The sequence below is a fragment of the Helianthus annuus genome, chromosome 2 (genome assembly GCF_002127325.2).
Source record: "Helianthus annuus cultivar XRQ/B chromosome 2, HanXRQr2.0-SUNRISE, whole genome shotgun sequence".
In the NCBI taxonomy this organism is placed as follows: Eukaryota; Viridiplantae; Streptophyta; class Magnoliopsida; order Asterales; family Asteraceae; genus Helianthus; species Helianthus annuus.
This window is the reverse complement of record NC_035434.2, coordinates 154,513,990-154,537,972: the sequence shown is the minus strand read 5'-3', so window position 1 is coordinate 154,537,972 and position 23,983 is coordinate 154,513,990. Positions and strand designations below refer to the sequence as shown.

The 23,983-nt window shown below is 35.5% G+C and overlaps 4 protein-coding genes across 5 annotated transcripts; 3 read left to right on the top strand and 1 right to left on the bottom strand.

Annotated features, from left to right (window-relative positions):
- The first annotated feature begins 805 nt into the window (after window positions 1–805).
- On the top strand, window positions 806–4,714 carry LOC110924484 (probable protein phosphatase 2C 38). The gene is made up of 4 exons (XM_022168489.2): window positions 806–1,464; window positions 2,263–2,630; window positions 3,217–3,453; window positions 4,175–4,714. Exons 1-4 carry the CDS (start codon window positions 1,104–1,106, stop codon window positions 4,403–4,405), a joined length of 1,197 nt encoding a protein of 398 aa, XP_022024181.1. The 5' UTR covers window positions 806–1,103; the 3' UTR covers window positions 4,406–4,714.
- A 3,009-nt stretch (window positions 4,715–7,723) lies between these two features.
- LOC110924498 (geranylgeranyl transferase type-2 subunit beta 1) lies at window positions 7,724–11,117 on the top strand. Of its 2 annotated transcripts, XM_022168508.2 has the most exons (3): window positions 7,731–7,880; window positions 7,972–8,055; window positions 10,049–11,117. In XM_022168508.2, the coding sequence occupies exon 3, from the start codon at window positions 10,050–10,052 to the stop codon at window positions 10,986–10,988; it is 939 nt and encodes a 312-aa protein (XP_022024200.1). In that variant the 5' UTR covers window positions 7,731–7,880; window positions 7,972–8,055; window position 10,049; the 3' UTR covers window positions 10,989–11,117. The 2 variants fall into 2 exon arrangements, with proteins under 2 accessions (XP_022024196.1, XP_022024200.1); XM_022168504.2 differs by lacking the exon at window positions 7,972–8,055 and having other exon boundaries at window positions 7,724–7,880.
- A 1,552-nt stretch (window positions 11,118–12,669) lies between these two features.
- On the top strand, window positions 12,670–15,758 carry LOC110924489 (protein STRICTOSIDINE SYNTHASE-LIKE 5). Its single transcript, XM_022168494.2, has 4 exons — window positions 12,670–13,103; window positions 14,459–14,766; window positions 15,200–15,332; window positions 15,414–15,758. The coding sequence occupies exons 1-4, from the start codon at window positions 12,681–12,683 to the stop codon at window positions 15,696–15,698; spliced, it is 1,149 nt and encodes a 382-aa protein (XP_022024186.1). The 5' UTR covers window positions 12,670–12,680; the 3' UTR covers window positions 15,699–15,758.
- Window positions 15,759–15,826: 68 nt separating this feature from the next.
- On the bottom strand, window positions 15,827–19,857 carry LOC110924509 (adenylate kinase 1, chloroplastic). Its single transcript, XM_022168514.1, has 4 exons — window positions 19,441–19,857; window positions 17,388–17,528; window positions 17,030–17,302; window positions 15,827–16,205 (listed from the first exon to the last, which is right to left on the bottom strand). The coding sequence occupies exons 1-4, from the start codon at window positions 19,744–19,746 to the stop codon at window positions 16,062–16,064; spliced, it is 864 nt and encodes a 287-aa protein (XP_022024206.1). The 5' UTR covers window positions 19,747–19,857; the 3' UTR covers window positions 15,827–16,061.
- Window positions 19,858–23,983: the final 4,126 nt, after the last annotated feature.

Sequence of the window (23,983 nt, the reverse complement as noted above, 5' to 3'; positions counted from 1 at the left end):
ACATTGCACACCTCCATATTCTCTCAATCCCATTAAAAAATAAAAATAAAATATTTTTTCCCTCAGTGTGACAGTTATTAGTTTATGAGACTGGAAGGTATGGGGGCCGGCTGATGCCCGGCTTGGCCTGGCGCCGGACCCCCACACCGCCCCCCTCACCGGGCTTCCATCTCACCCGGCCACCCACCGCCGGGTCCGCCGAGCCACATTTCAAAAATTTGACCGTTTTTAACGGCATTTTCCATAAAAAAAAAAAAAAATTCATTTTCCTTTTAAATAAATACCACAATCTAATCCATTTTTATACCATTTTCTCTCATTCTACTCCCATTCTTCTCCAATTCTCATCCTTTTTTATAAAAATACTCTATAATTTTTATACCATTCTCTCCCAAACATGAATCCATTCAACCCAAACAACCCCAACCCAAACGTATTTTTTTTATTTTTATATTTTCGGTTTCTTTTTTTTTTTAGGGAATGTAATTTTTTTTATTTTTTATTTTCAGTTTCTTTTTTTTTAGGGAATGTAATTTTTTTTATGTTATGAAATGAAATTATTTATGTTGTTTTATGTGGTGTTTTTTAAATTTTATAAAGTTTTTATTAACTTGGTTATTAAATTAAACAATTAAAAAATTATAAAATAATGAGGTGGGGCCCCATCCTCCATCCCCCTCCATCCTTCATTTGGCTCATCCCCACGAGCCGTCTACGTGGCGCCTACGTGGAGGCTCATCCCGTGGGGATGAGCCAAACCATACCCACTAGTCTGAGTAATCTTGACCCATACCCACTTCATTTTAATGGTATTTAGTGCTTCCTGTTTGTTGGGTATTATATAATTTCAAGAATCTTGGATGCCTATCTAACAAATTCCAAGAATTTCTTAGTTGATTTGGGGTTTATGTTTTTTTGTTTGGTATTATATAATTTCAAGAATCTTGGATGCCCATCAAACAAATTTCAAGAATTTCTTAGTTGATTTGGGGTTTTTTTTTTGTTGGGTATTATATAATTTCAAGAATCTTGGATACCCATCAAACAAAGTTCAAGAATTTGTTGCTAGATTTGGGGTTTAGGGTTTTGATTCTTGATACTTGATGAATATAGTGGATGATTTATATGTAAAGTTCATGGTGTCTGGGAATAATTATTTGAACATGGTCAAACCCTGTTGGAAGCCTTCTTTGGAAGAGGGTTGTCTAAGAAAATCTGCAGATCAAATTGGTAGAACAGATGGGTTGTTGTGGTATAAAGATTTAGGGGTTCATATGAGTGGTGAATTTTCAATGGCTGCTATTCAAGCAAACAATTTGTTGGAAGATCAGAGCCAAGTTGAATCAGGGCTGTTAAGTTCTTCGAGTTCCGGCCCGTTCGGAACGTTTGTTGGAGTCTATGATGGGCATGGTGGACCGGAGACTTCAAGATTTGTGAATGAGAATCTGTTTGCTAATGTTAAGAGTAAGTTTTGTTTATTTTAACAATTAAATTTGGTTATTCAAACACGTAACCGTAAAATTTTATTTATAGCAGAGCTATTGACAGGGTCTGGTGGGATTAATGAGAATTCGTTCTCTAATCATAAGAGTAATTTTGTTAATTTTAAGAGTTGAATTTGGTTATACAAATGTCGACCCATGAAAATCTCACTCGTAGCAGAGAGCTATTGGTAGTGTCCGGTAGGATTAATGAGAATTTGTTCACTAATCTTAAGAGTAAATTTTGTTAATTTTAAGAATTGAATTCGGTAAACAAACGTACCTAGTAAATTCTCACTCATAGCAGAGTTATTGGTAAGAATGTGTCCTCTAATTTTAAGAGAAACTTTGTTAATTTCAAGAAATGATTTTGTTAAAGAGTAAAGTATACGGATGGTTTCTGTGGTTTACCAAAATTTTGGATTCAGTCCCTAGCTTTCTAAAAGTACATGAATTGTCCCTGTGGTTTGCATTTTGTATCACATTTAGTCCCCAGCTAACAAAATGCAAACCTCAGGGACCATCCATGTACTTTTGGAAAAAATAGGGGACTAAATGCGTTATATAGTGCGAACCACAGGGACCATCTGTGTACTTTTGAAAACCTAGGGACCAAAGCAAAAATTTTGGTACAACACAGACACCATCCGTGTACTTTTTCTCTTTGTTAACCAGATAACATAAAATGTGACTTAGTGAATCAAATTAACAACCATACAAAAGTACTAACTGAATTCGGTTATGAAACTTTATAATTAACAAAAACTTAATTTTGGTTCAGAATTTGCATCTGAAGATCAAGAAATGTCAGCAGACGTGATCAAGAAAGCATTTTTAGCAACGGAAGATGAATTTCTATCGATTGTAAGAGAACAATGGCGTGTGTGCCCGCAAATAGCGACAGTAGGGACGTGTTGTTTGGCGGGTGTTATTTGCGACGGGTTAGTATACGTCGCTAATGCTGGAGATTCGAGAGCGGTGTTGGGGCGAGCAGATAGGGGTGTCGGAGGTGTTTCGGCTGTACAATTATCAACAGAGCATAATGCAAGCTATGCTTCCGTAAGAGACGAGCTTCATTCCGAGCATCCTGATGATCCGAAAATCGTTGTTATGAAACACAATGTTTGGCGTGTTAAGGGGATCATACAGGTTAGTTTGAATTTTTTGAAAGTCAAACGCGTGTTCCATTCAAATTAATCTGGTTGGTGTTTTTGATTTTTTTTGGCTCAATTCTTTCTTAAGTTGCATTGCTTGTTTTGCAGTATTAGTGTGGATTTTTTGTTTTTTCAGTAATCATAACAATTGTTGTCGATTTTGAAAATGAATCATAACTTGTTTGACTCCTTAAAGTCAACTGTGAACAATTTCTTTGTTCTGTGAAAAGTTGCAGTCTTGAAGTTGTTCCATAGTCTGTAATAAGTCTTCTGGTCAAATGTTTTAATATCCTAAAAGTGAAATTTTTCATTCAATTTACAGGAACTTTTTGAATTATATAAAGTCAAATCGAGCCCGAGCCGAGCTTTGAGCCTAAAATAAAGCTCATTTATTTATCGGGCCTAAGCTCGAGCCTGGCATGTGAAGCTCGTCGAACCTTAGTGTAATATTAGTTTTTTTATTAATATTTAATAACATTTACCTTTATCTTAAAGTTGTCTAGTAAACGAGCCGAACGGAGCTTATTTAAACTTGTTTTTTTTATAAATTTATAAATTAATATAATTATTTTGGTATTCAGGTTTCAAGATCCATCGGTGATGCGTATCTAAAGAAGGCAGAGTTCAATAGAGAACCTTTATTGGCAAAGTTTAGGTTGCCGGAACCCTTTTCAAAGCCGATTCTTAATCCAGAACCGTCGATATATATACACAAACTAACCCCGAAGGATCAGTTTCTCATATTTGCATCCGATGGTCTGTGGGAGCATCTTAGCAATGAGGAAGCAGTGGATATCGTTTATAATTATCCGCGTAACGTAAGTTTTATAATCTTTTTTTTCTCAATATTTCCTACTGCAAGTGATTATCGGATGTAGAAATATCATAATCAGATGTGATTAAACGGGTCGTAGAAAATAGTGTTTGGATGTGCTTTTGTGGTTTCAAGTTGTGATAAGGGCTGTAATCGAGCCGTGCCAGGCTGGGCTCGAGCTCGAACTTAAACGAGTCAGCTCGGCTCGTAAAAGCTTCAAGCCAGCTTGAGCCCAATCAAGCCGGCTCGTTAATTTTTAAATTTTTTTGACAAATATTGATAACATAAAAAACTAAAATAAAAAAATTACACACATTTATAAAAATATATACACACACATGCATACGAGCCGCAGAGTCGAGCCATCGAGTCGAGCCACGAGCCAAGCACCCCCGACTCGAGCTTGGCTCAATTACAAAACGAGCTGGCTCGGCTCAGCTCAAAAACAAAACGAGCTTTTCTTGAGCGAGCCTCGGGCCGCGAGCTTTTTTAACACCCCTTCACAAAAACCCGTTACGTAATGCAAAATCTTTTTATTTAAACATTAAAACTGCTTATCGGATATTACATTCTAAAACACAAATCCAGTACAGTTCAGGGCGAGAAGCTACGTTTTACCTGATCTTATTGGTTAAAAGGGTATTAATGGGATAACTTACATGGTAACGGGTTCTCAGGGTTAACCCAAATTGATTAAAATATTTTATGTTTTTTTTTTTTAACAGGGAATTGCAAGAAGATTAGTGAAGGCTGCACTTCAACTAGCAGCCAAGAAAAGAGAAATGAGATATTCAGATTTGAAGAAAATTGATAGAGGTGTTAGAAGACATTTCCATGATGACATCACAGTAGTTGTCATGTTTTTAGACCCGCCATCGACAAACCGAACTTCTACTCGTGCTTCGGCTCTATCAATAAAAGGAACCCGAGGATTACCTCGCACCAACAATTTGTAGCACCAAGGGTCCGTTTTTCAGCCGCACCCAAAATGTCGTTTTTGTTGAGTGAATGTGTGTAAACTAAGAGCATGTATTATTTTAACACGTGCAAGACGAGGTTGTTAGCCGTAGTTTCGAGTGTCGGGCATCATCCTCTGTCGTAGTCGAAAATCTTACAATTTTTTTTTTTTTTTTTTTTGTCTTGTTCATTTGTGGATGAGGTGTGAAGGTCTTGTCTCTTAGGATAATGATCGTGAAGAAAGGAAACGTGACAAGTGTTTAAACGTGTATATATGATAACAATATTTGATAAGGTGTTCATGCGGATATGTGATGACAATATTTGATAAAATAGTTTATGTAATTTGTATAGTGTTTAATTTAGCTACCTAGAAATATAACTTTAAAGTTTTACTATAGGTTAGTTGGTAATTATTCTCATGTATACAAGCAGGGTTGGTCTAACGTTTTTTGAGGCCCTAAGCGAACTTTAAAGTGTTCGGTTAGAGCTTAAAACCAACTAAAGTGTTGGCTCGTTTGCACCCCTAATGAATACTAACCTCTTGAAGCGTACAACTAAAGTGTTCGGTTAGAGCTTAAAACCAACTGATGCATACTCCTATTTAACACATTGTATTATCACTACTTTATATAATTCACAGAAGTACATATTTGGTGAAAAACTTATAACAATTCTCGCAAAGAATCAAGAATTATGCCCCTCTACAAAGAAAATTATTAAAACGAATTTTGATATGACTACAATCAAAATGAAAAGGTAAATGTGATTTTAGTGAACATATTGATGGCCTTTACAGTTCCTCCACCGGCAAAATTTACTTTTTTTATATGAAATCGCTAAAGGGAAATCCACCTCATTAGGGTACACTAGTCTACCTGTTACATCATACAAATAGTATTACATAGTGAAAAAAATATCACACGGGTTGTCTGGGTTTGTCAGTAGTCACATTAGTCATTTCTTTGTTAGTCAAAACATCATACGGGTCATATAATTTGGCTCTCATGTGCTCCATATGACCATTTTTTGAATGTATAATATAGCTCGTTTTGAACCATTTTGCCCCTATCATATGGCATGTATGACAAGTAAGAGTATTCACATCCATTCCACCATATTTTCACCCTAAATTACACTAAAACACACTATATTTTCTCTCTCCTTTTCAATTAAATAATATTTTTTTATACCTTTATCATTACCTTTTCTCTCTCCTTCACTTACAACCACTTTTTATACTCTTTACATTATAAAAACTTCACACACACAATTTGATGGATTGAATGTGAATGCTCTAAGTGATATCTAGATATAGTGATTGATAGGGCCATAGGGGTGTTTGTATAGTTCTTTAGACCATCCATAACAAGAGGCCCAAAAACACTAAAAAACAGATGCTAAAAATGAGCTCCACAAAAGTAAAACCCGACGATATGACATTTTCAGTGACTAAAAACAAGAAAACACATTGTGGATACTAGAGGTGAGCAGAAAACCGAAATAACCGAACCGGAACAAAAACACCGAAAAATTCGGTTCGGTTTGTAGATAACCAATTTCAATAACCGAAAAAAACCGGACCGAAACGAAAAAAAAACATATATTTTTATGTTTAAGTTTAAGTTGTTTAACCCATACTATTAGAAATCATTTATTTTATTCTTGAATATTTAGTATTTATAATAAAAACATTAACATGTTTATTTATAATTTAGATGATTAATTTATTGCCTACAACAAATAACAAAATTTAATGTATAAATTATATAATCTTCAAAGTATAATAAAATAAACTGTCTTAAAATAAAAACTTTAGAGAAACATAAATGTTAGGATCTGAGTCTCTTTAGATTGTGTTTGTTTGAATTAATTGATGTAAAATGGTAGAACAGAGATGTGGTAATTGCAACGGAAATAATAAGCAAACTTTATAAACACAATCACGAAAGAAAAGCTTTAAGCAAACATGTTTTCCATTGAGTCGAATGATTGTATCAAATTACAATAATCAAAACAATTGCATGCATGCAACTAATCTCCCCCTCAGCCTGAGCTCACTAGTTAGTTCGTATAGAATGAGTGTGTGCAAAAGAGCTAATAGAACAGTACAGGTACTGTTCTATTTAAAGTACAAATCTAACCACTGAGCATCTTAGCTGACGTCACCTAGACAGTGACATCTAACAACCTAACAACCTCTAAACACTGATCTATTACAAACACCGATTACAATTAGACACTGATACATAAGCAGTGATGATCCTTCCACTGTTGTTTGCCTAAGCACTGATGTTGCTCATCAGTGTTTTCTTCATAGGTTGATCAGGCCTTGAGAATAGCAGTGTTTTGTCTTCATCAGTACTTTGATAAGCAGCAGTTGTTGGGTCTTCAGTCCTTAGGATCAGTGGTTGTAGAACAGTTGTTGAGTGATTCATCACTTAGTGTTATCAGCTGATAGAAGGACTGCCATTGTAGGGAAACTAGAACATGCACTGCTTATTGGTGATCAGTTGTTAGAGAACCAATTTTGGCTTTTCCTATCATCTGTTCTTCAGACTAGGTTGCATGGGCCAACAATAAAAATAGATCATAATGTTAGGTTTATGTGAACATTATTAGTTAAAAAAGTTAAATATAATAACTTAAATGTAAACATATAAGAAAGATTCTTAAATTTTAAATTATGTTTATTTTTTTTTAGAATCTAACATAATTTTGTTTTAAAAATTGAAATAACCGAAAAATCAAACGGAACCGGTGATAAAACCGAAACCAAACGATTTTAAAAAACCGAAAAATGACATTTGGGTTTTGATTTTGATTTTACACAAAAACCCAAACGAACCGTGTACACACCCTAGTGGAGGAGTAGGATCAAATACAAACCACATTTTGCATACAAACTGTAAGAACCATTTAAAAAGTGTCACGTGTCATCTAACCAATTATAGAGAAATGATAAAATAGCATCCTAAATAATATCAATTACATTGAATTCCCTATAAATATGTTAACAAGTAATTAATTCTTTATTTGGATCTTTCTTATGTTTTCAATGTGCTAATTAAGAAAAGTGCTGATATCATTCAAATATGTGCTAAAATCAATTATCTTGATTAATTTTCATGTGCTAATATAATTCAAAAGTGCTACTTCTATGTATGTATTGTTTTGGTATGTGCTAATTTAACTTTTTTTCAGTGCTAGGATCTGTTCTTACGGTTTGTAGGATAAATATGGTTTGTACCGGAACCAACCCCCCTAGTGGATACCCCTTTTAATAAATTACTTGTAAACTGAAATTGTTATCTTTAATTCAAAAATAAGATTATACATTTGTTTTCTTAATAGCATAATTATCAACAAAAGAAATGAGTCCAGATTCAGCAACCCTCTAATCCGAACGCTCCCGACGGTTTGTGGTGATCTGCTACTGCCCAGACCATCTGATCCGATTGACAATTTGATTGTGTAAGTTTGCTACCTGAACTATGTTTTTTCAGATTTGCCAAAATGAATTGTTTTATAGTGGTTCAATTCTGTAAAAATCGATATGATATAGTTAACGGAGGGAGAAACTAATCTGTTAAAACATAGATTCCAATTTTCAATTCCTCCACACTGCCACCGTCCTTCACGTTTGCAGGTATGTTCATTATTTGTGGTGTTTGTTTGTTGATTATTTGTGGCTTATGATTATAGGTGTTAGCCCTAATTCTTCATTTTTCATGTTCTGTTCAACAGTATAGTTTGGGTATTATAGTTTAGAAGGTGTTTGTTTGTTGATTATATAGAAAGGGGTAGGTTATATGGTCTTTAGGATTACAATTTCAGTATTATAGTTTAGAATTTCAAATTTTGTATGAGGTTTTCAGATTATAGTGGTGCTTATGATTAGAAATAGCTCAGAGGGGTAAAAATGTCGTTTTACACGGTCATTCAGATGTGCAACCAAACAGCGCTTTACGAGTCTCTTACCCATTCAGACCTCTTATTCATTCAGCACTTATTGGTTCAGATGTTGCCAAACAGCCCCTAAGAGGTTTGAATCATTAAGAGCCTCATTAAGAGGTAAACAAACAGCCCCTAACTGAAGGTTTGTTTTTTATTTGAGTTATTGATACCAGTAACATTATGTGTTTGATTTCTGGAAGAGTGAAGACGTGAAGTGTTGTTAGGTTATATTTGTATTTTTCTAGCTCAGGTCATTCCTCCATCAGGTACTGATAATTAAGCCCGTTAGCCGCAAGATAAGATTTATGTATTTTGAATTTTTGATGTGCCAAAGAGAAGTGACTAGTTTATAAGGTTTGAGATATTTTTGCAAATAGAATGCTTTATCTGTTACGAAAAATGCTGGATGGTTGGTTTTTCACTAATTTAACGTTTTTAGGATTGGATGTTGAGAACATGAGATCGTAGATCATTCGTATGCATTGCATTCTTGTTGTCAGGCATATATCAATAATGTTTTTAGGGTTTTTATGACTCTTATTTGCCACCTATGTGTGTGCAATTTAGATAGTTTGTTTTCGTTAATATTCTTTTCATTTGCATATCTCAATAAATGGCTTTGTTCTCACAAACATATCACCTCGTTTGCTTTTTGCATACAATTATCATCCGAACAGAATTTAAGATTGAGAACTCTTAACTAGTCAAACTGTAAGGTGATTGCTTTCTTTTAAATAGTTGAATGTTCATACATTAGTTTCTTCGAAGATAATCCTCACATCTATGTAGTTAATATCGTGATATATCGGTTATCGGTCCCAGGGGCGGATATAGCCTTTGAATAGGGGTAGCCCCCGCTATCCCTTGACGCTTCGTCGCTAGTGTAAAATTTGGAAAACATTGACATATTTTCGATTTCGCTGCCCCTATAGAAAAGAAAATTTTGAAACGTTGCCCCTTGACGTTTTTTTCTAGATCCGCAGTAATCGGTCCCCTGGTGAGATATCGGTGCAAAATATCTGTTAGAATATCGGTACCGATATTATCGGCAATATTGACCGATATTGGATCGATATATCACTTATTTTCTCGATATCAATGCCTTTCTTCTTAGTTCTACCATTCGTCTTTTCTTCTTAGTGCTGTTAGACCATGTGTAGTGGAAGGGGAAGATAATGCCCCCACCCTAGGGCATTTTACGCCATGTGGCGGTCCAGTCAGCAAAGGGGCATTATTGGGCGTTTTCTAAAATGGGTGTAGTGGGGATGGGGCATTATTGGGCAATATGTTTTTTAGTAAATAAAATAAAGAAAAAAACACCTAAAAATCTTATTGGCCAAGCAAATGGAATCTCTAATCTGATTGGTCAACATTTCCCCCCTTCAGTGTTGTTTAAAAAACGCCAACTCAATTTTTTTCAAAAAAAAACGCCCGAAAACGCCATGGTGTAATGGCTATGGGGCGTGTTTCGGCGTTTGTTTTGAATTTAAAAAAAAAACGCCCCACTACGCACAAAAGGTTAATTTGTTAATGGTAGGAGAGTATACTGAATTGTTAGTGTTAAATTGCTATATATATATAAATTCTGCATGATATTAAAATTACCGATATCCCACCGCGATAACCGATGTCTGATTTTTTACCGCATTAACTGCTTAGCCTCACAATACCTTTTTATCTCACAGAATGGGAGAACTAGCAGCTGAAAAACACGCCAAATACATCTTAACAGTCGAAAAGAAGAAAGACAGCATCGAATCCGTCTTAATGGAGCATCTTAGAATCAACGGTGCGTATTGGGGATTAACCACACTCGACATTCTAGATAAACTCGCAGCCGTTGATCAAGAAACAATCATTTCATGGGTCATGAGTTGCCAACACGAGTCTGGTGGTTTCGGTGGTAACGAAGGTCACGACCCGCATCTACTCTACACCCTCAGCGCAATCCAAATTCTAGCACTTTTTAACAAAATCGACACACTCGATATCGAAAAAGTGACAAATTACATAACCGCCCTACAAAACGAAGACGGTTCGTTTTCCGGAGACAAATGGGGCGAAATCGATACTCGGTTTTCCTACGTTGCGATATGCTCTCTCGCGTTACTAAAACAGTTGGATAAAATCAACGTTGAAAAGGCGGTTAGTTACATTATAAGCTGCAAAAATCTCGACGGCGGGTTCGGGTGCACCCCTGGTGCGGAATCCCACGCGGGTCAAATCTTTTGCTGCGTAGGCGCACTTGCGATAACCGGCAGTTTACACTACGTCGATAAAGATCTTTTGGGATGGTGGTTATGTGAACGACAGGTGAAATCCGGTGGTTTGAATGGGCGACCCGAGAAGCTTCCGGATGTTTGTTACTCGTGGTGGGTGCTATCTAGTTTGATAATGATCGATAGGGTTCATTGGATCGATAAAGAAAAGCTTGTTAAGTTTATATTGGACTGTCAAGATAAAGAAAATGGTGGGATTTCGGATAGACCGGATGATGCTGTTGATGTTTTTCATACTTATTTTGGAGTTGCGGGTCTTTCGCTTCTTGAATATCCGGGGTTGAAGGTTATCGATCCGGCTTATGCGCTGCCTGTTGATGTCATAAATAGGATTTTGCTTCATTGATTTGTGTTTTGTTTGTTTGAAAGGTGAACACTGTATACTAGTAAACATTGTACTAGTATTGTTACCAATAATGAGTATTAGACTTCGTTTATTGGTTTTTATATTATCACAAAAATGGTTGAACCGCAATCTATGTACAGTCGATTGTCGAATGCTAATTTCGTAACATAAATGGCGATTGATGGACTGTGATATTCATAAATTATTTCCTAGTTTTTATTGCGGTTGAGCCTTGCAAAACAGGCGAGTTCGGTCGGGTCTACAAACGGATCATGCCAAGTTCAAGTTAAAACAGACCTTGGTTTTAAAAAACGCGAAGCGCCCAAAAGCGACGAGGCCTAAAACTGAGGCGCAAAGCGCAAAAGCGGTGAGTTTTTTGTACACGAGGCACAAGGTGATTATATAATTTTTATTATATTTTCTATAGGTTTCTAGGGTGATTTACGCAATATTTAGACAAAAATATACTTTATATATGTTTGGAATAATGGATTTTAATAATTTTAACTATTAGTCATTGGCCGATAACGGTCTCAACTTCAAAAATAACCAATGTTAGTCCCTCATTTTTACATATTGTAAACCAATGGACTTTTACTAACATAACCTTATTTCTTTTTGTCCCCTTTTCCTATAGCAAAGGTCCATTAATTTACAATACGTGAAAAGGTGGGACCACCACTGGTTATTTTTGAAGTTGGGACCGTTGCCAGCCAATGGCAAATAGTTGGGATTATTAAAATCCATTATTCATATATGTTTTAACATTGAAATTACATGCATGTACAGCCTAAAAAGCATGATATACCACAATCTGCTGCACAAAAATGTGTCATATACATGAGGCGTGTCTAATTGCGATTTTTGCGTTATGAAACGTGTGTATTCACTTATTGTTGACTGTACATGTAATGATCTCCCGATCCCTCTAAGGTTATGGATACAAGATAATGTTTCGAAAATCGTTAACCACAAAAGACTTGGTGTTTGATGTTCATAAATGGTTACAAAAACTTTTGGTCGGGTCGACTAAGAGTGATGTAATCATGTAACTAAGAATTTTAATTAGTTAAGAATTATAATAGAAATCCGTTTTAACTACTCTAGTGACAACAATTTAGATAGTCAAACTATAAGAAAACAACAAAGTAGGATACAAACTTTTAATTATGTGAAGAATAAAAGTAGAATTTCTCTGCATCAAATGCATTGTATAAGACCATGTGTAATGGTTAATGCCCTCTAATGGGCATTTTTCGCCACATCAACATTATAACGCCCCTGTAGAAAATGTGTAACGGTTAATGCCCGTTTTCATTAAATACTTGCCATTTTTTCCCTTATCTTTGGGCATTATTCTAGAAATGTTCCTCCCTTTTCATGCCTCTATAACGCCTAAGGGGATGGTGTTGGGGGCTTTATCAAACTCTTTCATGCCCCTATAATGCCAATTACGCATGGTCTAACAATAAAATTATACACTATCATTGTTTCTATATTAATGTATCTATTTTATTTTAATTTAGAGGCTACATAATCAATAATGTACCACTACTATACATTATTAAAAGTATAAGTCAGCGTAATATTGTGGAATGAACTATGAAGTTACAAAGTCAAAAATGAGCCATAATTGCAACACATTATAAAATAGCATATATGAATGTCACATAAACTAAACTCAATTTCACTATGGCTAACTTAGCCAACACAACCAAAAAGACCACCAACTCATGGGGTACCGGTCTCGTGTTTTTCGCGTTGGCGATTCTCGCGATAGGGGTGCTTATTATCCAGCTAGATACATTTGAGACGGTGGCATACCCGATGCATGAGCTTGGAAAACCGGTTGTTGTACCCGCTAGAAAAAATGCCGCAAGTCTTCCTGGTTTGGAAAAGATAGGGACGGGTCAGTTGATTGGAGCCGAGGATGTCGCATATGAACCAAAAACTGGTTTGGTGTACACCGGCTGTGGAGATGGGTGGATCAAGCGAGTCACGTTGAAGGACTCAGCGGGTGACACGGTCGTGGAAAATTGGGTTAACACGGGTGGTCGGCCTCTTGGTATAGCGGTTGCGGATTCAGGTGATGTGTTTGTTGCTGATGCTTTTAAGGTTGGTTATTTCAATTATTTTATTTTGTTATATTTGTTTCACATAAACAGTCATTGCACAAAACTTTTATGGTCAATGGTACATGAATTTCAAACGACAAGGACGTGTAAATATATGTTTTAAAACTATACAAAATTGTTTAAAGAAAGGTGCATAAAAGTTGGCCGTTCATAGAAATAAATAAATCTTTCTATATTAATAAATAAAATCCTTTTTAGACACGTGTCATTCTCTGGCAATTTCTCATCCTTATTTTTCTATTTATCTCTTTTATTAAATAATAATAATAATAATAATTATAATTATAATTATAATAATAATATTAAACATCAATTTAACTAAATCTATTTATCTCTTTTGTTTTTATAATTTAAATTGATTTCTTTTTTAACTCTAAAGTTTTAATCTTTGGCAATTAAGTTTAAAGTTTCAATCTTTGGTATTTTAACCCCTTTGATAAATTTTATTTTTCACTTTTAATTCAAAAGTTTTCATCTTTTGCAATTTAACCCTTTTATTTTTTTTCTTTCAACCCTAAGCTTTTCATCTTTTACAATTTAATCTCAACACTTTTTTTTACTTTCAACTTTGGTCCCTTATATATTTTTTATCTTTCATAAGTTCTCCGTTTAACATGTCACTCTAAATTTCCGAGTTAACACACCGCAACGTGCGTGTGGGGTTCAACGTTTTTTCATCTATTGCGTGTCTATTGGTCTGTCGCAACGTGCAAGTCAGAGATCGACTTGGTTATTTTTTTCTCCATTTTACACACAGGCTCGTGATCATGTGAGAAACATTTGCCTTTCATCTAACATGATATATAACTAATAAATTCCCGCCGCATTGCGGCGGGTGGTGGTAAATCTAGTATTACTATAAAACAAAACAAAGTTTTGGTGATTATAAAACAACACAAAACAAAGTTTTGGTGATTAATAAGTTATTTATATTAGTTGGTTTTATTGTAATTATCTATAATCGGATTTAATTAGGGTTTTTTAAATTATTCTCAATATATTTCGATTAGTTTCTACGAATAATTATTTTCATCGTGTATAATAATTATTTCATCGTATCCCTATATATAGTTGATTAATAATTTTCATCGTGTCCCTGTATATGGTTCATTAATAATCGAAATCCAAATATATAGTTGATAAATGAAACATGACATGTTAAGGGATTTTAATTATATCTTTACAATGAAGAAAATTGCAAAGAAAATGTGGTAGAAATATTCTAATTGTGGTAGAAATAATTGCATAAATATTAACTAATATATTCTATATAATAATGACTCATAAACCATTGACATATGAAAATCTACTAATTGATTATTTGTATGGTTGCAGGGGCTGATAAAGGTAAGTATAGATGGCGAGATAGAGGTATTGACCACCGAGGCCGAGGGGGTGAAGTTAGGGTTTCCAGATGGTGTTGTTGTTGCGAAAAATGGTATGGTGTATTTCACTGACGGATCATATAAGTATGGCTACCATGAAACAATGCCGTGTCTTCTTGATGGTAGACCTCACGGTAGATTAGTGAGCTATGATCCTTTAACCAAACAAACAAAAGTGCTTGTTCGAGACCTTTACTTTGCAAATGGGGTTGAACTTTCGCCAAACCAAGACTTCGTTATCTTTTGTGAGAGCTTCATGTAAGATCAAAACAAATAAATTCGTCTCACAATTTTTTTTTATTTGTAGGTGTTTTAGCAAATGACAAATCCTAGGAGGTTTTTGGAAGTGTATTGATTTCTAGGGAGTTCGCTACCTAGAATAACAGACTCTAAAATATATGACACTATATAGTCACGTGGCAAGCGAACTCTTCGAATCTGCCGACATGGAAAATCGGACTCCAATTAAGTATGCTCATTTGACCAACGGATTCCCTAGGAATCAAAACAAGTTCAAAAACTTCCCTAAAACACTTATGATTTTTCTAAAACGCCTAGAGATAAAACACACACAGATATACATACACACACAACTTTATGATTTTTCTAAAACACCTAGAGATAAAACACACACAGACATACATAACTTCAATAAATATGTATATATATTAAAGACGACTTGATATCGCAGGATGAGGTGTTCTAGATACTATTTACAAGGAGAAAGAAAGGGATCTATCGATGTTTTTATAGACGGTTTACCAGGTTTTCCAGACAACCTAAGATATGACGGAGAGGGGCATTACTGGTTGGCAATTGCATGGGTAATTTTGTTTCATACTATACGAATACTTATCCTAACTTCCGCTTTCTTTAACTGATACGACGGGTTCCATCTGATGCAGGACAATTCATTTCTAACACAAGTTACGATGAGATATCCTTTCGTGCGCAAGATTATCGCATTTGGGCTTAAACACCTGCAAAAAATGCCCACTCTCATGAAATTTGGTGGAGTCATGGAGTTGGATTTGGATGGAAAACCAATCGGAGGCTACTTCGATGACACATGGAGATTCACGACATCAGGATTCAAGATCGGGGAACACTTGTACCTAGGTTCCCTCGGAAGACCATACTTTTTGCGCCTTAATCTTACTCAAAACCCTCCTGTCGGCGGAACCTTATGAAGCATGTGTTCTTTTATGTTCAACTTTCTTTATTAATAAAAAAATAATATTTGTCTTCAATATAACAATATGATTTTTTTTTTTTTTTTTTGTTGTGAAAGAGAGAATATTAACTCATACAAACTTCAAAATGTCAACCTGTTAAAAAATCTTTCATTCTTTAGAAAGCAACCTCTCCCAGAGTAAGAATTTATAATAATGTTACAACAAATGCTCAAAGGAAGCAGCCATCATAAGTTGACAGCTTACATTAGTCCCTTATGGTTGGTTATTTAACAAAAAAAAAAATAAAGTGTCTTTTTCATTATTCTTTCATCCAAAATTTGCTGCGCACGCCAATTACGCGTGCAAATAATATCGAGTCTACGCGACTGCTGACCTTTTGACCTCAGAGTCATCAAGGTTAAGTGCTTCCAGCAACTTTGGCCATGATTCCGGGATCCCTCCAGGTAGATCGAACTCCATTAACTTGCCTTGACTTTTGTAGAAATCTTCAACAGGTTGACTCTGCAAAACCATACAAGATATTCAACGTCCGAAGGGTATTTTAGACATTTGACGAGTACCCAAATCATTTTCTTGAAACCACGAGAATCGAATGATAAAAAACGACTTATAAAAATAGTCATAATTGTTTTCTTACCCGCCGCGTACGCGACATAATAAATTATACACTATAATCAACTTGACTCATTTCCAAACTAAATTTACGTTGAAACGTAGAGCAATCCAAATTCATACCGTTCAAATGAAAACGTATTATATTTGATCTAACTTGCTTCAAAATATTATTTACGCCGAAACGTAGACAAACTCATTTGATCTAACTTTTGCTTCAAAATAAAATTTACGTCAATACGTAGACAAACTCAAAATGTACATAAAATAAACTCTTTTGGTGGCGTTGCAGGCGGCGTGATAAAGTATAGACTACAATCGACCCGACTCGTTTCCGAACAAAATTCACGTCGAAATGTATAGTAACTCAAATTTATATTGTCGAATGTAAACGTGTTATATTTAACTTGCTTTGTTTTCAAACAAAATTTACATCAAAATGTAGTCCAACTCAAAACGTACATAAAAATAAAACATTTTATAATTGACCCGACTCATTTCCAAACAAAAAGTACGTTAAAGCGTAGACGAACTCGAAATTATACCGACACGTACATAAAAATAAAAACGTAAGAAACTCATTTTAGGTAAACTCGAAGCTTTAGAAACATGAGGGGGTCAAGGTGAGATTTACAAAGTTAGAAGGTTAGTTTTGACATTATAGAAAGGCTTATGGGGACCTTTTACTTTAAGGTATTATACAATAATCATACCTTTTCGTAGTACACACGAAGTCGTTCTTTGACAACGTGTTCAGTGTCATCAGCACGAGTAATGAGCTTAGAAGCACAATGCTGAGGTGGAAGAAGTGGGTCCATGCTCATTCCCGGTCTCCCGTTTTCGGCTTTTGCGTTAATTGATGCCACATTGAAACCTTTTCCACACTGACTGCATATTCTTCTTCCCAAACATTTCTCAACCAATACGTCTTCCCGCAGCTTCAGATTCACCACCAAATCGATTTCTGCCACCTCATCTAAAATTTCCTGTACATTTAAAATAACATAAAAAATAGAACATCAAGAAAACAAGAATGAATATGGTTCAATTTGGTTAAAAAAAGATACTTACGGCTTGTCTTATGGTTCGGGGAAAACCATCTAAAATAAAGCCTGATTCACCTTTTGATTCTCCCGCTTCGAGTCGTTTTGATAATAAGTTGAATATGATTTCATCGGAAACTAACTTCCCTTGATTCACTATCTCAGTAAGCTGAATAACATAAAAAGAAGAAAAAATCAGGATATTTTTTTATTTTTTGAGTGAATTTCAAGCATTGTCCTTTACATTTATACCCATTTTCAGGCGCTGTCCTTTATGTTCAAAATTGACGAGTTTTGTCCTTTATGTTTTCATATCATACACGTTTTGTCCTTTAGGCCTAACCCAGTTAGTTTTTTCAGTTAAATTTGGTCATATGCTTTGCACATGAGAGCATTTTTGTCAATTCAAAGGTTGCAGAAGCTTTGAGCTGTAAATTTGCTGTTGAACTTACCTTTGAATTGACAAAAATGCCCTCATGTGCAAAGCATATGACCAATTTTAACTGAAAAAACTAACTGGGTTAGGTCTAAAGGACAAAACGTGTATGATAGGAAAACATAAAGAACAAAACTCATCAATTTTGAACATAAAGGACAGCGCCTGAAAATGCGTATAAAGATAAAGGACAATCCTTGAAATTCACTCTTATTTTTTTGAACAGACAGATCAAGAAGTTAATATTATTCATTTACCACAAGCTCATAAAAAATGTCAACCTTTACATTAATGCTCCCTTTGTCTCAAAATAAGTGTGAAATTTTACACTTTTAATCGCCACATAGTTTGGTGAGACTTGTAACAAGAGAAAAACATCTAGATATAGAGCCCAGCAAGAAACTGGAAAAGGTTTCACTATGTTTATCTAAAATCATTGCCAATCAAACTCCCTCTGTTCTCAAAATAAAGAACAGGTTTCAACAGGTCTGAAACAATTATACCAACCCTAAACAAGCCTGGAATCAACCCAAACTAGCCCTAAAAAGCCTAAAACGTGTCTAAAACTATAGCCCTAAAAACTGTATGTTTATGCTATACGCCGCATCGCCTAAAAAACCCCACGCTTTTTAAGCTCCTTGCACTGGCCCAAAGCTCAACTGCTCATCCTTTGCGCCTTCGACAATTATGATTGAAGTCACCCACTTTTAGACATGTTAAAGACCATTCCGATTTTTTTAATACACTTTTAGTGCGCCTTGCCAACGCCTTTTGTACAACATTCGCCTAAGGTAGTCAAAAGCGAACCACCTTGCGCCCCAAGCACGCTTTTTAAAACCAAGATAGTAGTGGCAAATGATCAAAGTCACCCACTTTTTCGCCTTTTGTACAATGTGCGCCTAAGGTAGTCAAAAGCGAACCACCTTGCGCCCGTAAGCGCTTTCTAAAACCAAGATAGTAGTGGCAAATGATCAAAGTCACCCACTTTTTTAAGTGTTACAAAAACCAATTATTTTTTTTTTTTTTTTGAACAGCAAATAAAAACCAACCATCATCATCATCGTCATACTCAGTATATCCCACCAATAGCAAAGCAAAGGTAGGGTCTGAGGAGGGTATGATGTAGACAACCTTACCTCTACCCCGTAGGAATAGAGAGGCTGCTTCCAGTGAGACCCCGTCTCGATAGTAGTTTTGCATCAAGCCTTGGACATAAGGCACATAACACTCAGCAATCGGGACAAAGACTGATTAGTGCATGTACCCTTTTGTCTTTCAGCTATCAACGCCACCACATGATGCATGATTAACCGTCCTCAGCTTTTAACGTTATTTTCACGAAATTAGTAAAATAACGTTAAAATTAGTGTACTTTCACTTTTGCTCCGATGGCCCACACATATATACACATACCGGAAGGGGGAGTATCTAGGTGATTGAACAATTCCACTATGTTTATCTAGATTCTTGGAGCTTATGCCTCTATGACTGTAGATAGTAAGTATTACATGAACCCAATTCCCATATCAGTGTGCATAACAAATTAAAGAGTCAGGATCTCACAAGACAAGGTCAATAAATAATCATATCAAGTATATAAAAAATAACAATAACAATAATAAATAAAGATTATAAATATATATACCTGACGAGAAAGGGGTCCAGAAGAAGACAACTCTTCACGAACAAGATCACCGGTGGCGATATGAGGGACACCGAGAAGATTCGACAACCGACTAGCATAGGTTCCCTTTCCGACACCGGGGCATCCAAGAAACACCCACTGGAAGTTTCTAGAAGGTTTGGGGTCTGAGAAATTAGGGGTGAGGTGGTGGTGGTGGTGGTGAGATTCGATGTCGGAAACAATGGCGGCGGTGGTGGTGGTGGATAGGGATTGTTTGAATAGGAGGGAGAGTGGTGAGGGTTTGAGGAGGCGGGTGATGGCCGCCATTGGTGGGGTTTGAAGGATGAATCTGCAGAGAGAGAGAGAGATGTGGGGGTGACGAAGAAGATGAAGAGGTCAGCGAGTTAGATCCCCAATTCAAGAAAGCATATGCCTTGGTTTCTTAGACCATGCGTAATGGGGCGTTTTTTGTAAATTTTTTTTGCCCGAAAACGCCCTATAACGCCCCACCCCCCATTACATGGGGCGTTATAAGGCAAAATTTTTGAAAAATAAAAGGTGCCGGCGTTTTGAAGAAAACGCCCAAAACTCTTGCATGGGCTGACATGTACATGGGCTAGACCAATAGAAAGGGACCAAGTGGGGCTGACATTTGATTTCCTTTTTTTTTTTTTTTTTATGATTGAATGGGCATTATGGGGCATTATACCCACTACACCACTTTTGCTATAATGCCCCCTTGCTGACTAGGACGCCACGTGTCGTATAATGCCCCATGGTGGGGGCATTATAAGGTTCTACCACTACACATGGTCTTAAAACTATATTTTTCAACGGCGTGTTTTTTTATTACAGTAAACTGCTAAAATGGTCCTAGACGTTTGTCGATTTTATCAAATTAGTTCAAAACTTAAATCATTTGAATTTGGATTTATGTGTTTTAATTTTTTTTTTTGTCATTTTCATCTAAAATCAATATATAATCAGACTTGTCAGTTAACATCGGACTTTTCTGTCTTTTTTACTCACTTTTGGGATCGAATTCAAACTTGAGATCCATTATCTTTGAGTAAAGTACACAAATGGTCCTTGTGATTTATCAAAATTTTGGATTTGATACCTAGCTTTCTAAAAGTACATAGATGGTCATTCTGTATCGTATTTAGTCCACATCCAACAAATCTAAAGTTAGGAACTACATGTGTTACAAAATGCAAACCACATGGACCATCCATGTACATTTGGGAAAAGTTAGGGACTAAATGTGTTATAAAGTGCAAACCACATGGACCATTTATGTACTTTTGAAAAACTATGGACTAAATCTAAAATTTTGGTAAACCACAGGAACCATCTGTGTACTTTACTCATTATGTTTTTTTAATGAGAAATTACACATACTTCTAAATTAATAAAATCTACATAATTTGTCTCCAATAAAACTTAACCCTTACCACTTATAAGACAAAGCATCTTGTTATCTTTGGAAATTCTTGCCTTGAAATTGAGCTTATTTTGATCTCCTCTGGAGATTCAATGATATCATCAACATCTACTATATAATATTTATAAAGTTCATATGGTTCTTCTAATGAAAACAAATGGACCAACTACATATTTTTATTTTCTGAGTTCATTAGTGAGTCGATTATACCACATTCGATTCAATTATTTTAGTTCATACAAATCTTGAAAATTTTGTAGAACGTTTCTTGAAGTTTTCATACCAATGCTTAGGCATTTACAATCCAATACAAACTTCTTTCCATCTTTGACTATATATGTATATGTCTATATCTTCAGGAGTTTTGTCATATAAATTTCCCGTTTAACATATTTGTCATATAAATTTCCCGTTTAACATATTGATTCCTATATCATATCGTCAAAACCCATAATGTACCATATATTTATTTATTGAGGTATCACAGTCAACAATCACTAGGTACAATCTCTTCCATGTATGTCTATTGGTGCATAAGAAATACATCTGTAAGATGTTTCAATTAACTTTAGGCTTTCAACTACCTAAGAAAACTCATCAGGGGTTCCAATTATAACAATCATGTATACAACGATCATATTGTTCTCAATAACTTATTTTACATGAACTTGATAATTTAAATCATTTTGGAACTTTCATGTAAACTTTTAATATCAAGTTACATAACATTTATAAACGCATATTAGTTCTCACATTATATTACCAGACTAATTAAATATCGGAAAGTCAGGCAGCTACCACTTGAGAATGCGTCTCCTCGAAATCAATCATAAGTCTCTGCAAAGATTCTTATGCCACCAATGTTGCTTTGTATCCTTAATTTGATTTTAATTCAATGACCGCATAAAGACTCATTTACATCCAACATATTTTACAACTTCAATTGTATGGACTAGAGGTGTTCAAAACCGAATACTCGAAAAAATCGGATATCTGATTTCACTATCTGAATCCGTATCCAAAATTCGGATATCTGATCAGATATCCGAAAATCCAATTATTTATTTTACTTGTTATTTTTTTATTTATTTTAAACCGGATAATTCAGATGTTCGAGTATAAATTTCGAATATTTTTTCGGATAATTTTCAATTATTTTCGGATATCCGAAATCGTTGTAGGTCAGGGTGTGACACTTAGGAAGGCTGGAGTTGCAGAGAACATGTGGATAGTAGGCAACAGGGACTCAGATCAAATCTTTTCTGTTGCTGTGTTTCGGTCCTTTGTGGCTGAAAAATTGGCTTCCAAAATTGATGTGGGGTAGTCTTACTTTTTGAATACTTATGCTCGAGAGTATAGCGACAAAGTCGGCTCTGTCTCGTCAAGGTATCAATATGGGTTACTTGGATTGTGTCATTTGTGGCGACGCCATGGAGACGATAAATCATTTGTCGGTCAAGTGCACAATGGTTAAAGCGGTTTGGTGGCATGTCTTTACTTGGCTTAAGATCCCTAAGAACCAAAATGCTTCAAATTTTAATGGGTTGCTAGGTGTACAAGAAAACGAGATCCAAGACATGGAAAAAAAAGTTATTGAACTCGTGTTGTACGCAACCGTGTTGAGAGTTTGGAAAGCGAGGAACGCCAAGACCTTTGAAGACATCACCTTCTCGGTTGTGAAGATTGTCGATTGGATTAAAGAAGATAACTTCTTCTGGCTGAAGCATAGGTGTCTGTTTCGTAATCTTGATCGGGCGAGATGGAGAGAGTTCAATGTTAGAGATAAAATGTCATCGTTCGGAAAATTATTATTATTATTATTATTATTATTATTATTATTATTATTATTATTATTATTATTATTATTATTATTATTATTATTATTATTATTATTATTATTATTATTATTATTATTATTATTATTATTATTATTATTATTATTATTATTATATATATCTAGGGCTGTAAACGAGCCGAGTCGAGCCGAGCTAGACCCAGCTCGAGCTCGGCTCGAACTCGATTCGAGCTGGCTCGGCTCGAGCTTGAATTTCAAATCAAGCTGAGATTTGAGGCTCGAGCTCGGTTCGATTAGAATTCGAGCTAGCTCGGCTCGGCTCGATATAGCTCGAACTAACAAAGAACCGCAAAATTTATTACTTAAAAAGCCCTTAAAAATGAATTTCTTCATAGCTTATGTAACAACCGTCAATAAAACTCGTAATTAGAATAATAATTATCTAATAAGAAAACCCTAATTAAGACACCCAAGTAATTTGGCGTAAACCCTGAAATTTCCGGAATAATCGGAATCAGGATCAGGGCCCCTAAAACTCGAGGGGGGCAAACCCTAATTGATAATTATCTATATTAAAACGTTGCACAGTTCTTATTTGTTGAAAATGTTGATTCACCAAGGCTATAACCGAACTCAGTTAGGCTAGGAAATAGGCTGAACCCTTTACGGACCGTAAGGGTTGGTCCTTACGGACCGTAAGCATACCAGTCAGCCTTACGGACCGTAAGGGTTAAGGCATACGGTCCGTAAGCGAAGCGAAATTCTGGCTATAATAGCCGACCTTGGCACTTGAACTGTGGTGTTAAAACGTTGCACAAAGCTTCTGTGTACGTTGAGTTCTAACTGTTACACTACAAATAAACACACACGATCACGAGGTGCTGCCGCAATCAGGGTAATAACTCGATCGCTATTACGATTCAACGTCCGATCGATTATAACTATCCAACGATAGTCCGGGTGCTGCTCGAATTGAGCTTGTACTTTGATTATTTGTCGTGATTTCGACTTTAATATTAGAGTGCTGTTCGAATTCGGACTATGCTCTGTTATTCGTTGTGAATCCGACTGAATTATCGAGTATTGCACTGATTAATCGTTGTGAGGGTTTAATCTCGTGAATTGACGTAACTGCTGTATTAGTTACTAACCTGCCTGTGTGTGCATTGTGTTAAATTAGGTTTAATCAAGGCTAATCAGTAGGCTTATATCTTGCTCGTTAATCTGCAATGTGAGTCATTCTTCTTTTAAACTGTTTTCTCACAGTTTGTGAGTAAATTTACAAAACTCCAAGTTATTTTCAAAGGTTATAATTACAGGGATTA